Source organism: Psammomys obesus, unplaced genomic scaffold (genome assembly GCF_907164565.1).
Source record: "Psammomys obesus unplaced genomic scaffold, mPsaObe1.curated_primary_1811, whole genome shotgun sequence".
Lineage (NCBI taxonomy): Eukaryota > Metazoa > Chordata > Mammalia > Rodentia > Muridae > Psammomys > Psammomys obesus.
Window position 1 is genome coordinate 13,150,205 of NW_026593286.1, and position 14,428 is coordinate 13,164,632.

Below are 14,428 nucleotides of genomic sequence, written 5' to 3' on the forward strand. Positions count from 1 at the left end.
AGAAAGGACATCATAGCTGTGCAGTGTGCATCTTTTTAAGGCAGTAAACAACCACCACCCGAGAAACTGCAGATCAGCTTCATACCAGAGTCCGTAACAGGCATGAGAAAGAGAGCGATTTTGCATGTGCATGTATGCATGCGTGTGTACTTATGTGTTCATGGGTGACTATTCCTTCATGGAGTCCAGAGGACAACCTTAGCCACTCAGACTCAGCCTACTTATACTCCTTTTTATTTTTATTTTATTTATTTTTTACAAGAGCTCTTAATTGCTGTAACTCATTAAGTGGTCTGTGCTGGCTGGGCATCTATCTGTAGGAATTACCCATCTCTGTCTCCTCGGTGTTGAGATCTTTACAAGCATACTCTGCTGCACATGGATCTTGAGGATTGGACTAGTGCTCTCTCGGCTTGCAAAGCAAGCCCTTGACCAGCAATTCTGACTCCACAGTCCCATTATCCTACTTCCCTTTACTGACACTGTGATAAAATACCCTGGCAAAAGCAATGTAGGGGTTAAAGAGTTTGTTTGAGCTCACACTTCCAAGTGATAGCCCAACATTGTGGAGAAGTCAAACTTTCCAGAAAGACTTAGTTAACCATTCCTTCATACAGGTTCTTCCTCTGTGCTGTGCTAGCTGCACCACCTCCAGAACCCCTGTTTGTACTGACTCCCTGGGAATCCTCAGGTCCGCGTTGTCTCTGCACCCTTCCATGGCTGGCCGGCCACGTCTGTCTCCCTTCTGGAAAATCTCTACTTATTTGGTGCCTGGGCAGGCTGCCATCCTGTTCAACTTTTTAACTGCTCCTGCTTTTACTCTCCTTCCTTTGGCAACCCCCAGGAACGAGCTGGTCCCTGGAGGATAGCACTTTGCCCTCTCTTCCCCTCTGTTCCCACTCGCCCTTGGCTATTTCAGCCATGTGTAAGATTTCACGTGCCTGTATTTCCACCCACAACTCCCAAACCTCCTCTCTCTCTCTCTCTCTCCCTTTCTTTCTCTTTCTCTTTCTCCAGCTTCTTGCAAAAAAGTTCCCATACTTATTTTCCAAAACCCTTCTGGATGTCATGTCAACACCTCCAGTTCAAAACTTCCACCACAACAAATTCCCTGCGTCCCCTGCAGCACTTTCTCCCTGGGATAAGATGGTCTCCTTCATGATTAAACTCAGTTGTCCCTGAAGCCATATGATGAGGTGGGGCGTTTGTGGAGTATTCAAGGGAGCATCTCCTCAGTAGACTAAGGTCAGCATCTCAGGAATTACACTTACAAATGGGGTGTTTGGTTCCCCTCCCCAACCTCCCCTCATGCTTTATTGCCTGGCAATGCCCTCTACACAGCAAGGTCTCTACCAGATGCCAGTACATTGATTGTGGATTCCCCAGCCTCTAGAAATTAATTTCTGTTCCTTAGCAATGGTGGTACCCCATCACAGCAGCACAGAGGGGGCTGGGGCTCCAAACGGCTTTATTATCTGAGCTTCCATTCTGAATTATGCAAAATGAAAACCTTGCCATCACCTTCCATCCTGCCCTCTCTCTTCTTCTCTAACATTCAAACCGTTGCTCCATCTCATTTACTTCAACACCTCCATATTTCGACTTCCCGGTCTCTGTGCGCCTTTCCAGTGCAGTTCACGCACTCCTTGATCCTCCCAGTGGACTCCTGAATTATCTGCCTTCTACAATTCATCATGCAGAAGGACACATTCTGAGACTGAGCTTTTACCATTATACACCCATTGTCTAGCATGCTTCTCCCCAGTGGAAAAGAGAGAAAATGAAGGATAACTGACTGCTTCTATATCGGAGCTACACATATAAAAGAATGGTTAGTCGTGCATCTGAAACCTCAGTCCAGGGCTGGGCCTCCACCCATCACCCACACCTGAAAGCATCTCCTGAAGAGAGTTATTAAAAAGTCAGTGAATGATGTTTTATACATAACTCTGCTTTATCCATAGTCCTGACACTGTTCTGAGGGTAGAGCAAAAGCTACCATATTCATTTTACCAGCGAGAAGATGCCAATATATGCAATGTCACAGACCCACCTAATGTCTAGGGCAGGACTAGATTTGGTGTCTCTTGCTCTCTGATTCCCACTGACTAGAAGAATTCCAGGTTTTCCTATCAGACCTGCACCTGCCACTCATTACATGAACAAGCATGGGATCTCTTTAAGTATTGCCCCAGTTAGCTTTCTATTGCTGCCATAAACCACCACAACCAAAGGCAACTTGGAAGAGAAAGGGTTTATTTCATCTTACAGCTTGTAGTCCATCATCCAGAGAAGCCAGGGCAGAAACTCGAGGCAGGAAGTGATGCAGAGGCCATGGAGAAATGCTGCTTACCGGGTTAGTCCTTGTGGCTTCCTCGGCTAGCTTTCTTAGAGCATGCAAGGTGGCCAGCCCAAGAATGGCACTCTCCAGTGACCCACCCATATTATCAATTAAGGAAATGCACCACAGGCTTGCATGTAGGTCAGTCTGGTGGTGGTACTTCGTCAATTGAGGTTCTTTCTCTCTTCTAAAAGGACTCTAGCTTGTTTCAAGTTAACATATAACTAGCCGCACAGCCACTTACTCGAGATGGCTCAGTTGTTAAAGACACCTGCTTTCAAACATGGTAACCTGAGTCTGATCTTTGATACCACATGGTAGAAGGAAAGAATGGCTCCAAAGAATGTACACACACACACATACACACACACACTACATAAGTGAAAAAATGTAGGCCCACTTCACAGTTTTCTTGGGAAGATTGAAGGATATAAACAAAGTGAAAATGCCCACCACAAAGAAAAGTGATAAACACTAGATCCGTCCTGTCCATTTAACTATGCCACAGTCTGGGCAGACCATTTGAAGACACAAACCGGATATATGTTTTTCACATCTTAGAGCCAGAGCCCCCCTGCATAGAGAAATTCCCCTTCAGTTTTATACATTAACCAAACGCAGAGTTGATTGCATTAGAATTCATTAATACACATACTCTGCTGTCTTTGGAGACCAGGCAGAGGGTTACACCAGGTTCCTGGCACCTGGTGAGGCGTGTTAGTCTGCAGACTAGATTAAGTGCACATATGGCACAGCATAAGCGCTGGAGAGGCATCGTGCCCTTCACTGAGTACTGTACTTACTATCACCTTTGTTTCTTTTGGGTAATGACAAGAAGCAAGAGAGCAAACGAGGGAAAGAGAGATACCGGGGGGGGGGGGGGGAGAGGGGGGAGAGAAATAGGTCTAGTAAAGACTGAACAGTGGCTGAAAATCAAAGAGAGGAATAGGGGTTATGAATGTGAAACATTTCATAACAAAATAAGAAAATAAAGACTCAAGGATAAGAGAACAGGCTCTCAGCCCCACACTGCAAGGAGTACATGGACAGTACAAAAAGAAAGGCCTGGATGGTGGAGGGAAAAAAAGGGGGAATACAGTCCCTGCCCCCTTTCTCTGACCATGACCTGCAATAGGAAGGCCCAAGTTCATCTGCTGAGGCAAAGGCCGAGCTTTAACTTCAAAAAGCAGCTACAATGAGCCAGCACCCTCGGGCCACAGGCTCCTTCAGTCAAGTGACCTTGGCTGCTTGTTTCCATGGTAACAGTGCACATCCCAAACTGTTCCTTCCTGTGTGGGAGGCGACATTTCAGAGAGAGAGGAAGGCAGGATTTAACACTGGTTTTTCTCTCTTCTGACCCTTCTCCTCTGGCAAATTATATCCTTCTTCTGAGTATTGCAGTCTCCTGAGAAAAGCAACCCCAGAAGAGGACGTTGCTATGACACTATTTGCAGATGCGTGCCCAGGACACCGTTTTCAAGGAAGATGGAAGTTGTGTTGGCTTTGTTTTCACATGGCGCTGGGCGTTCCTCGGCAGCTCACTACTCCTTTCATGATAGCTTCCCAAGGAGCAGGCCCAGTGTGTTGTCCCTGTGTTGAAAGAGAGGAGTCAGAGGGGTTGGAGAGCTTCCCCAGAGCTCCAAAGCATGCAGTAGCAAGTAAGGCTAGAAAGCAGACAAGACAAAGCTGAGCATCTACCAGCCTCCTCAACACGGGGTCCCGCTGCAATCCAGCCCTAGCCTAAACCACCCCCCCCTGCCATCCTGCAGCTGGTCAAATGTCTGCCCCACCCCAACCTCTGCTTCCATCCTTTATCCTGCAGTTTTCTTCAGCAGCTTTGTTTCATACTTTACAGTAGGGAACAAAAGTATGCTACGTTTAAACATGGAGTTTAAATTGCGATATAAGATGAATATTCTACCTGTCCCACAACATCTAGGGTTAGAGCACCATTTTACAGGATGAGAGATAATCTTCCTTCAGTTGAGCCATGATTGAACAGATTTACCACAAACCCTGCAATCATAGCTCCCAATGCATTGTGGGGTCCACGTTCCAACCAGCATATTGAGCCAAAAGTACTCAACCTTTGGCTCAACTTCAGCCCTTCCCGGTAGTTCTGACCCCATGAGTCTATCCCTGAAAGAAATCTCTTCCTCTGCAGTGCATCTGTGACTCTGACGTACAAAGGTGTAATTAGAACAGCATGGAGCCAGCAGGATAATCCGTTTACCTCATCCTGCACCATTCATGTGCTTCTGAAATATGTTTCTAATATCTGAGGTGCACAGGGCCAAATTCCCTTCTCAGTTTTTCACATGCATGAGTAAATCCACACAGACCAAACCCCTTGGGCCCTAGGTTCTGCTTAGAAGTTCTATTTTTTTTTCTTTTAAAGAAAACAAATATTCCATTAAAACGACACAGTGTACTCTGCATATTTTTAGGACAATTAGAGTTTAGAATTCCCTCTTCGTCCACTCATGCTAACAAAAAAGTTTTCTTAACTACTTCCTTACCAAGAATGACTAGAAGCTGGGGTAAAAAAAATAAAAAAAAAATCTTTTCTTTTATTATAATCTCTCCATGTTGCTTATCAATGTTATTGGCTGGTAGATTGGGATCCTTGCACATTACTCCAGAAGGATCCAGGCTTCCTTGCTCCATTACTAGGTCAATCCTTTTTAGGTAACTGTTTGCAAACCTATGGAAACATTTACTTGAAATAGGAAAAAAAAAAAAAAGAAAGAAAGAAAGAAAAGCTCAAAAGAAACAGACGTGCATACAAGAAAGATTCCCCCTTGTCTGCTTGGTTTGAAAATGGGTCACAGGTTTTGTTCATTATTCTTTAGCGCTTCTGACTGTGCAAATAAACTTTTAAAGGAGAGGCTGCTCAGGCTGCCAGGCTGGCCATGTCTCAGCCTTCGAGACAGAGATATGGCAAGACTAAGATGGAAAGACCTGGAAATTTTTCTTGGGGAGGAGAGTGTGAAACAGAACTCCAGCTGTGAACTTCGCATTTGATTGCGTTCATAAGTCTGTGCTGGTTGTTCGCATGGCAACACCCTGCCCACTAAGCCAGGACTGCTTGGGCCACACATGTGGATGACGTGTGCCAAGACAGCGTGCAAATCAAATGTTTTCTTGCAACCAAATTTGGAGAGACTTAACAGTACCCTTCAAGCCACTCACATTCGTGTCCAAAAGCTCCCGGACCTTTGCAGAAGGTGATGTAAGACCATGCTCAGCTTGTTTTCCTATCCCTACAAAGTAGATCCTTTGCGGAAGGCTGACTCTGGAGATCAATAGAACGCAGCAACGGCTTGCAATAGCCTAGAGACTAGAAATTGTATGTATGTGAAAAGATCAGACAGATGTGAGTCTCTCCGGGGTAAATGTGTTTATTTAAATTAAAAAATATTGTGAAAATTACAAAGCGTTAAATACAAAAGACAACTGTCTACAACTCAGTATACTGGAAGTATATACATCCCTTTGTTACAGGCGCAGACAGACTCGCACCGCACCAGGATTAAGCAATGGAAAATGTGACAACGCACATGTCTGTCGCAGTAAAGTTTCAGAATTCAAGTGATTCCAGGCAAGAGGCCAAACTTAACTTGGCTTCTTTCAACTTAAACGGCCCCCTTTGGAGGCGCTCCACACTTTGAATCTTAAAGTGAACAGACGGCTCCTTTCCACTTCCAATGTAAATGAACACTAGCTCTGATTCAAAACGGATTGAAAAACCCAGCTCCTACACTGTTAACCCCACATAGGGACCAGTAGTAAGTGCTTCATCCAGGGAGAGTTAAGATAAATAAAACTTAAAAAGGTTTCTCACTAGAGGCAAACTTGACGTTTTGGAGGTTTTTCTGCTTCCCTCTGGTCTTCAGGGGGCAAAAGAACAGTTGCAAGGCTCTGGCCTACAGAACTTCCAGGAGCACTGGTAAGCGGCCCTGAGCACCTCCTTTTAGACTTCTCTTTCCCTCAGCTGGGAGTGTTAACACCCTCCCATCCACAGAATTCTGCAAAGGAAACTGCTGTCTGCCTCTTCGGCCTCATCCTGGGAAAGCTACAGTAAGGCTAACTGCCGATCGGCCCCAAATTCCCCAGTTACATGTCTCCAGAGTCTCCAACTGTGCCTTTAAGTCAACACATCTTTCTCCAGACTAAGCGGCCAAAGGGGAAATACTTGGTCCAAACTTCCTCACACCAGTCCGTGGAAGAGGATTTATCACACAGTACAAAGTCTAAAGATGTCCTCCCAGCCCCCTGGGGCTGCACAGCCTCAGGAGCCTCATGAAGGCAAAGAGCCTCATGATGACATGCCCAGGACCATACAGTAAATAAGCATCAGGAATCAGACAGGAGAGCGCAGTGCTTGAACCCCAGCTCTGTGCTATCTTGCCTGAGTAGCCCTTTTAGGTCTCAGCTACGTGACAAACCCCCACATTATGAGGCCTGCATGTGTCCTCTCTGGCCTCAGAAAACTAGGCTGGGGAAAAAAATAAAAAAGAGCTCTAGCAGACCCATCAATGATTTGGCCTTATGTAACCCCACCATTACCCAGTCTGTAAAGGTCAGGAGGACCCCCTGAACCGCCATCCTGAAAGTAGGCTTGGTTCTCAGGAAGCTCACTGACAAAGAAAGCCATGCCCACCTGCAATGCTGTACAGCCACAAGTCAGAGTTCAAGCTCACAGGTGAGACAAAAGCTCGGAACAGGTCATAGCTTCTCTCCTCCCACTGGGCAACCAATCTGGGTTCTATCTTCAGCTTTCTCCCACCTCCAGAAGGAAGATGGAACTGTCTGTGACCAAATGTCACAGGCACAAAATAAAGGTACTTACAGCCAATTAGATCTAGAAGAACAAAGCTCTAGGCAAATTAGCAAATCAAAACTAGTCCTTCAGCCTGCCCTGGGCAGTTGTCAGCCCTGGGCACAGACAGATAGATGCTGCAGAAATTACCCAGGGCATCCAGTGAAAAAAACAACACATTATTCAGCCAGATGTTGAACAGGCACCCAACACCCAGCCCCCAGATTAATGGTCATGCTGTACGTCTCTGGGAGCTTTTCAGTGATGAGTCGGAACCACAGGAACCTCGAGGACTCCGGCCGAGCCTGTCTCTCCCTCCCCCATGCTGGGGGCTTGCCCACAGTCTGTTCAAAGTGGCAGCTGCAGAGCAAAAGTGAAACCAGGCACTTGGCAAATGTCTTTCCTCTGTCAAGCGTGGCTTATGGAGGCCAGGGGGTGCTAGGAATTCTGATGAATGTTTTCTGACGACCCTTCGCTGCTTTCATTGAGAGGCGTCTCGGAGGTCTCCTCCAGCTCATCATCAGCCCCTTCCTCCTGGATGGTGAGGTGCACATCCGGAGAGGAGGACTCAGAGCTCACACTGTCCCCTTCCATAGAGCAGAGGGTGCAGGACAGCGCAGGCGCCATACTCTCCTGGAGCATATTCAGCATCATGGGCACCTGCGCTGACCTCAGGCCGGACATCATAGGCAGCGGCTTCATGGCCTCCCCCCACAGCCTCTCCTCATCTTTGTACAGCAGCAGGAGGCTGGACTTCTTCTCCCGCCTCTTGGATTTCATGTAGCCCAGCATGATTCCGATCAAGAAAACGCCATAGAAGGACATAACGACCAAAATATAGAAGTATTCATTGCCATTACCACCGCCGCTGTTGCCAGGCACGTGGGAACCGAGGGGGCTGCTGGACGCTGCGGCACTGGGGTGCGTGCTGTTCAGGGGTTCCATCCTCAGCATGGAAACGCCGCTCACACAGCCGGGGTCTGGAGAGGTAAAGCTACGAGTTAGACCGTCCATGTGGGTCCACAGTGCCGGCAGAAGGCAAGCACATGGTTCGCGGAGTTAGAAGGCGTCTCTCCAGACAAGTAACAGGGGTTGACTCTGAGAGCTTGGAGCAAGTCAAAGAAATCAAGCGAGAGAATGGAGGAAAAGTGAGAAAAACCTTCACCAGCTAGAAAGACACAGAGAGATGGATGATAGATAGATAGATAGATAGATAGATAGATAGATAGATAGATAGATAGATAGACAGACTTCATTTGCATTTCAGATATGCATTAGTTCTATACTTTCAACATTATATACGATATAAGGATTCATAGAGGGGGAAAAAACCTTAAAATTTGAAAGGCATGTTTTAACCAGCAGGGCAGAAGCAAACTTAGTATTTTGTTTCAAAACCTTCAAACTTTTAAAGCCAAGTTTCCTTATAAGAAGAAGAAAGCAGGAGCACTTTCTCTATTAATAGTTAGAACTATCCCCCTTGCATGTCTCTGAAGAGAAGGAGTCTTGCTAACTTACCAAAGGCTGACAGTTTGTCCCAAGCGTGGAACTCCTAAATGGCTGAAAGCGGGGATGTTTTTCTTCTGTGTCAGGCTCTGCACTCTGACAGCCCGGCTGCTGTCCTTGGGATATATAGTCAAGAAATGCATCGTCACGTGTTCCGGGAGGAAAATTTACAACAGAGGTTGACTGTGGCGGAGAGCGCTGAACTCAAGCACTGCGGTTCAACTCTCTGAACTTTGCAGCTGTGAAGAGAGAAAGAGGGGGGAGAAGGAGCTGCCTGCCCCGCCCGCCCCAGCTCAGAGCAAGAGGCTTAGGTGGCCAAAACCAATGTGTGGAAACAGGGGCAAAGAATGTGCTACATTTGAACTGTTACCCCCAAAGTCCACTGTCACTGACAAGGAGTTTGTGTTTCCTTTCCCTTGCAGGAAATAACCACTATGTCTGTCCTCTATAGGTTTTCAGGGGGGATCCAATCCCGTCATTAGAATGAAAGACAGCTGGAAGCAAGGGCAGAATTTATAGTCAAGAAGCAGGGGCTTCTGTTCTAAGTTCTCTCACTAATTGGGTGAATTTGATAAACCTTTCTTTAACATTTCCAAGCCTCGGACAGCTGCAGTAAAACAGTCGGCTACGGGGGGTGGGGGAGGGCAGGACCGGTCAGCAGGCGGATTTCTCAGAACCTTCTGAGTTTTAAGCTCGGTTCAGCTAACCCACTCTAAAATGCAAGGCTGGCTGGTGCAGGCTAGCACTTAAAAAGCACATGTGTACAGAGCTCACAAATACAGTCTTTATTTTCTCTTTTGGGATCTTCCAGATTCTCCCCCAGGAATTGGTGGACACCTGTAATCCAGCAGTTGAGAGGCTAAAGCAAGGGGACCATGAGTTCAAGGTCTGCCAGGGTTGCAAAGACAGACCCTATGTGAAAACAACAATCTTTCAGATTCTCTTTAGCGATCTGTCTGAAGTGGAAGCGTGCTGGTGAGAGCTATTAAGGGCAGCCTTTGCTGAATTTTACCTCACGTGGCCGTGCCTCGGAAGCACCGTACAGACTGTTCTATTCACACACACCTGTATATCTCAGGCAGGTCACAGGAGAAGCGGGCACTCTCTCACTGAGCCAGCCACAGGAGCGTGCGGTGGCATGCTTGGAAGATGAGGACAGACCCACAAGAAACACTCCTACCAGTTACTTGCCGTGGTATTATTGCTCGTGAACCTTGGGACAGATAAGATCAGTCCTCACTAGGAGATTGCCAGGCACGGCAACCGGGAAACAACAAGGTAGAGAAACAGATCACCAGGTCTAAGGAGCAGGAGCTACACAGCCAGGTGTCAGAAAGCAAAGCAGAGGCCGAGTATCAAGGCAAAATCAATCCCAGACATGAGCCTGCAGCCCCAAGGCACGAAAACCAAGAGCCACCCTGGCTTCCGGAACAAATCTAGAAAGAAGTCCTGGGGACTGGGAAGCTAGAAACAGGGAAAGCCAAATCCAGTGCAAGGACCTTTGAAACCACAGACCGCCTGCTGTTGACCCTGTGACCTCTGGTGCCCCGGAACCCTGCAGGGGTCTTTCTAGGAAACAATTTGAGGAAAGCATTGAGCACTGTTAGGGAGAGGTGACAGATCAATTTATGTGGTTTGCTGTTGTGGCTGGATGCCCCACCCCCATTACCTAAGGCTTCCTGGTGGCATGGAGGCCTCTCTCCAGACTTTCCAATGCTTTTTTCTTTCATACCTCCCCTACCCTGAGACTGAAAGTTAGGGCTTGGGCTTGCTGGCCTACCTCACTCAGCCTTCTCCCCAGGCCTCCTTCACAGCAAGATGGTGATTAGAACCACAGCTGTGAGCAATGATGTTAATAATGACAGACCCGAGCGACCTTCTGGAAACTGTGTTCTGTCTGGGCAAGAGAGTCGGTAATCACTCATTCACTTTGTGACACAGCTTCGGGAGACAGCCATGATAAGGGAATTAACCCATATCAGAAATGCTTCATTTCATTCTGCAGCTGACACTTCCATTTTCTTATCAGAAATGTGTCTTAATTCTGAGGAAGACCACGTTCTCTCCATTTCTTCTTTTAATGGATGTGCCTTATGAATCCTGTCAAAGAAATGTTTCCTTAAGCCAACATACCCAAAATTTCTCTAAATTTGTCTACCATTTTTAATAGTTGTTTTATAAATCTAAAACTATGATATATTTTCAGTTAATTTCATTTTCTGATGTTAAGCATGAACCGAGCTGTGTGTGTCTGTGTTGTGTAAGTGTGTGTGGGTATACTCATCACTGTAAGTGTGGGGGGCAGGGGCAGTGGTTGACCCTGAGATGTCTTCTTCAGTTATTCTCCATCTCAGCTTTTGAGACAGGGTCTCTCCATGGACGAACTTTGCTGGACTGACCAAGCTGAGTGACCAGCACTGAGCCCCTGGGATCTGTCTATCTCTGTCTCCCAAGCACTAGGCTTTTTATGTGGGTACTGGGACCCCAAATTCAGGTATCTGCGCTTGCACAGAAAGTGCTCTGCCCATTAGGCCATCTCCTCGGTCCAAGGGTCTAACTTTTTTTTTTTTAACACATGGAAGTCCATTTGTCCAAGCACTATTTACTAAAAGGAGTCTGCTTCAGTCCTCTCCTAGCACTCATGTCAGGCAGCTCACAGCCACCTGTCACTCCAACTCAGAGGGCCTGACACTGTCTTTTGGACTCTGTGGCCCTCGACACACAGACATACAAAAATATGCATAATAAAAAAATTAGAAAAAATCTTTAAAAAATAATCAACTCACCATGTATGTTCAGGTCTGTTTCTCAACTTTTTATTCTGCCTTCTCACAAAACCGCTTTAAATTTAAGTAAGTGTAAGGCATGCTGCAGTTGCTCTCTAGCTGGAAGCAGAGGCAGGTGGGTCTCTGTAAGCTCAAGGCCAGCCTGGTCTACATAATAAGTTTCAGGCTAGCTGGAGCTATATGTAAGAACCCCTCTACAAGAAAATATATATATTTACCTGGGTGGGTGTCTATTCCGTACCAAATTTACATCAATATTGTGAAATAGTATAACCATTTCATTCAAAAAGAAATTGAAAGGCCAACGACTAAGCAATTTTTCCAAAGCCATGCCAGTAGTGATATAATCAGGAGTGTGTGTGTGTGTGTGTGTGTGTGTGTGTGTGTGTGTGTGTGTATGCGTGTGTACTTGTCTATATATGTACATGAATGTGCATACGTGGTGCTTAAGCACGTGGACACAAGGGCTATGTTGTTTGTCCTCCTCAATTGCTCTCCACCTTACAAGGTTTTTCAATGAACCTTGACCTAATCAATTTAGCTAGCTTGGCTAGCCAGTGAGGTCCAGAGATTGTCCTGTGTCAACCTCCCCCCAGCTCTGCAACTCCAGATGTGTGCCATGGCAACCAGAATTGTACACGAATGCTGAGAATCAAACTCAAGGCCACATGCTTGAGTGGCAGGCACTTTACCCATTGAACTATTGAAAGGGTTGGACGAACTTTGTAACCTGTCTGTCTTCTAAAGCCTATAGCTTTGAGTTTTAGGTTCAGGTTAAGCTAAAGCCTCTTAGTACCTTTCCAGAGAATGGAGAAATGTGACCCTATCTGTGAGGACAGATAGAAAAAAAAGCGAGAAAGCAATGACCTTCGCTCAGCAAAAAGAACGATCAGACCCTTGTCTTCGAGATAATGTTTCTTATCAACCAACCCAGATGGCCCCAAATCCTCTTCTGAGTAGCTCCTGACCAAGAGCCTGCAGCCCCAATCTTCAAGGATGAGCTAACCACCCACACCTTCAATTGCAGCTGTATCCACACTTGGCAGGACTGGCCAAGCTTGAGCACCTAAGACTAACCAATTATCTTACTTTATAGCTTCCTCATCCAATCCTAAATTGCCAAGACTGCAACTTCAAATTTCCCTCAATTTTTCTTTTAAAAACCTAAAGGCCTTTGTCTCCCGGTGCCACTCTTTGCTGACCGGCAGGGGTGACCCCATTGCACAATGGTTAAATTAAACCTCTTGCTTTTGCAACGAGTCTTGGTCTGTGGGAGTTTCTGGGAAGGGTGCAATCTTGAACTCCTGAGCTGTGAGACCCCAGGTCTTACACTATGTCTTCCTGTATTATCAAGATTTGAACCTGTGGCACACCAAAGCCTGCTTTCTTCTACTCATCCTTGGTCTCACTGAAAGGAAACTGAAAAGTAATTCAGAGAGAGTAGAAAATGAAAGTTTGGTATTTATCCAACTTCTCTGGGGTCTTTATAACCCTAAAAGCTCAAACATAAGTATAAACATTGCATTATAAATTGCCTTTTTCTGAAGTTCATGCTATTCTCAGCATTAGAAGCTGTACCTCCTTAAAATGTTCTAGAAAGACTATGTCAGTGAAAGAGTAAAACCCTTGTCCTACATTCATGTGACCCACGTACAACAGTTTCCCTTTAGCCTACATGCACAGCTTGTCTGTGGTCTTCTGTTTTGATGTGGTGTGGTGTTTTCTTTCTCCCCCCCACCCCCGACTCATCCTGACACACACACTTTCTCTGGAGTTTTGAGTATTTGAGTACTTTCATTTCCTGATGACGTCATTTTCACTAGATGACCCAAGAGTCCTTGGCCACACATCTCTGAATTTATGTTAACAGCTTCTGTTACTAAACAAAGTCCGTGCTGGGATAACAGCAGAACCATGAATCTCATCGGATTAAACATCAGCACAGAGGGCAGAGATCTGACCCAGCTCTTTCTTGCCCGTGCTACGTGACTGGCTCCATTGCATAATTTCTCTGTATTTTTGTTTCAGCCATCCGCAAGCATGTCAAGAGAGGCAGGCATGTCAAGAAAAGGATCATTAATTGCGCCAAGATCCTTGGCAGTGTCCCGTCTTCCGCCAGGCTGTCCCGCTTCTGAGCAGGCTGGGCTGCAGGTCTGACAGAGCTCTGCACAATCAAAATCCCTGCATCTGCCACTGCTTCTCCTCTCCCAGAAACTCCTTCTGAGAAGCTGTGTCTGGGAATGCTGAGCCTGGCTCATTCCTGAGTCACCCTCCCCAGACTCACACTTCTCAACATTCCTAGCACTTGCAATAAGATGGGGACAGGGCTGGGTATCAGCCAGGTTTGTACTGTGACCCCCAGGTTCTCCCTCTAACACCAGCCACGCTCAGGAGGATGATGCCATGACCAGGGCACCTTAGACATCATCCAGAGATGGATGGGAGGAAAGAACCCACAACTCACAACAGTAAAGATTAAAGCTGTGATTACCTCACATGTACCATTTAGTTTTCAAACCTTTTGGCCTCGTATTTACTTAGCAAGTATTTGGCTAATACCTACAATGTATCAGGAATTGTTCTCTAAGTACTTCTTAAATTTTATCCTATTTAAGCCTCATGAAAACCCTGTAAGGTGGGGCTGGAAAGATGGCTCAGTGGTTAAGAGAACAGACTGTTCTCAAAGAAGACTCGGTTCAGTTCCCAGAACCTACATCAGGAGGCTCACAATGGTTCATTACTCCAGCTGCAAGGGATCTAACACCTCTTCCAACTTCTTTGTATACTTGCACTGCTTTGCACATACACACATGCACACAAACACACCTGAGCACACACACACAATTAAAAATAAATAAAACAAATCTTAAAATAAAACTAAATGATAGTATTGAATTGACTTTCCCTGCAGAGGTGCAAACAATGATGATGATGATGATGATGATGATTATCCCCAGATAGACACCGATGACA

General features: G+C 46.1%; 1 protein-coding gene across 1 annotated transcript; it reads right to left on the reverse strand.

The window, feature by feature from the left end:
• Window positions 1–5,736: 5,736 nt before the first annotated feature.
• On the reverse strand, window positions 5,737–8,803 carry Kcne4 (potassium voltage-gated channel subfamily E regulatory subunit 4). Its single transcript, XM_055616810.1, has 2 exons — window positions 8,682–8,803; window positions 5,737–8,143 (listed from the first exon to the last, which is right to left on the reverse strand). The coding sequence occupies exon 2, from the start codon at window positions 8,115–8,117 to the stop codon at window positions 7,602–7,604; it is 516 nt and encodes a 171-aa protein (XP_055472785.1). The 5' UTR covers window positions 8,118–8,143; window positions 8,682–8,803; the 3' UTR covers window positions 5,737–7,601.
• Between the last annotated feature and the right edge of the window lie 5,625 nt (window positions 8,804–14,428).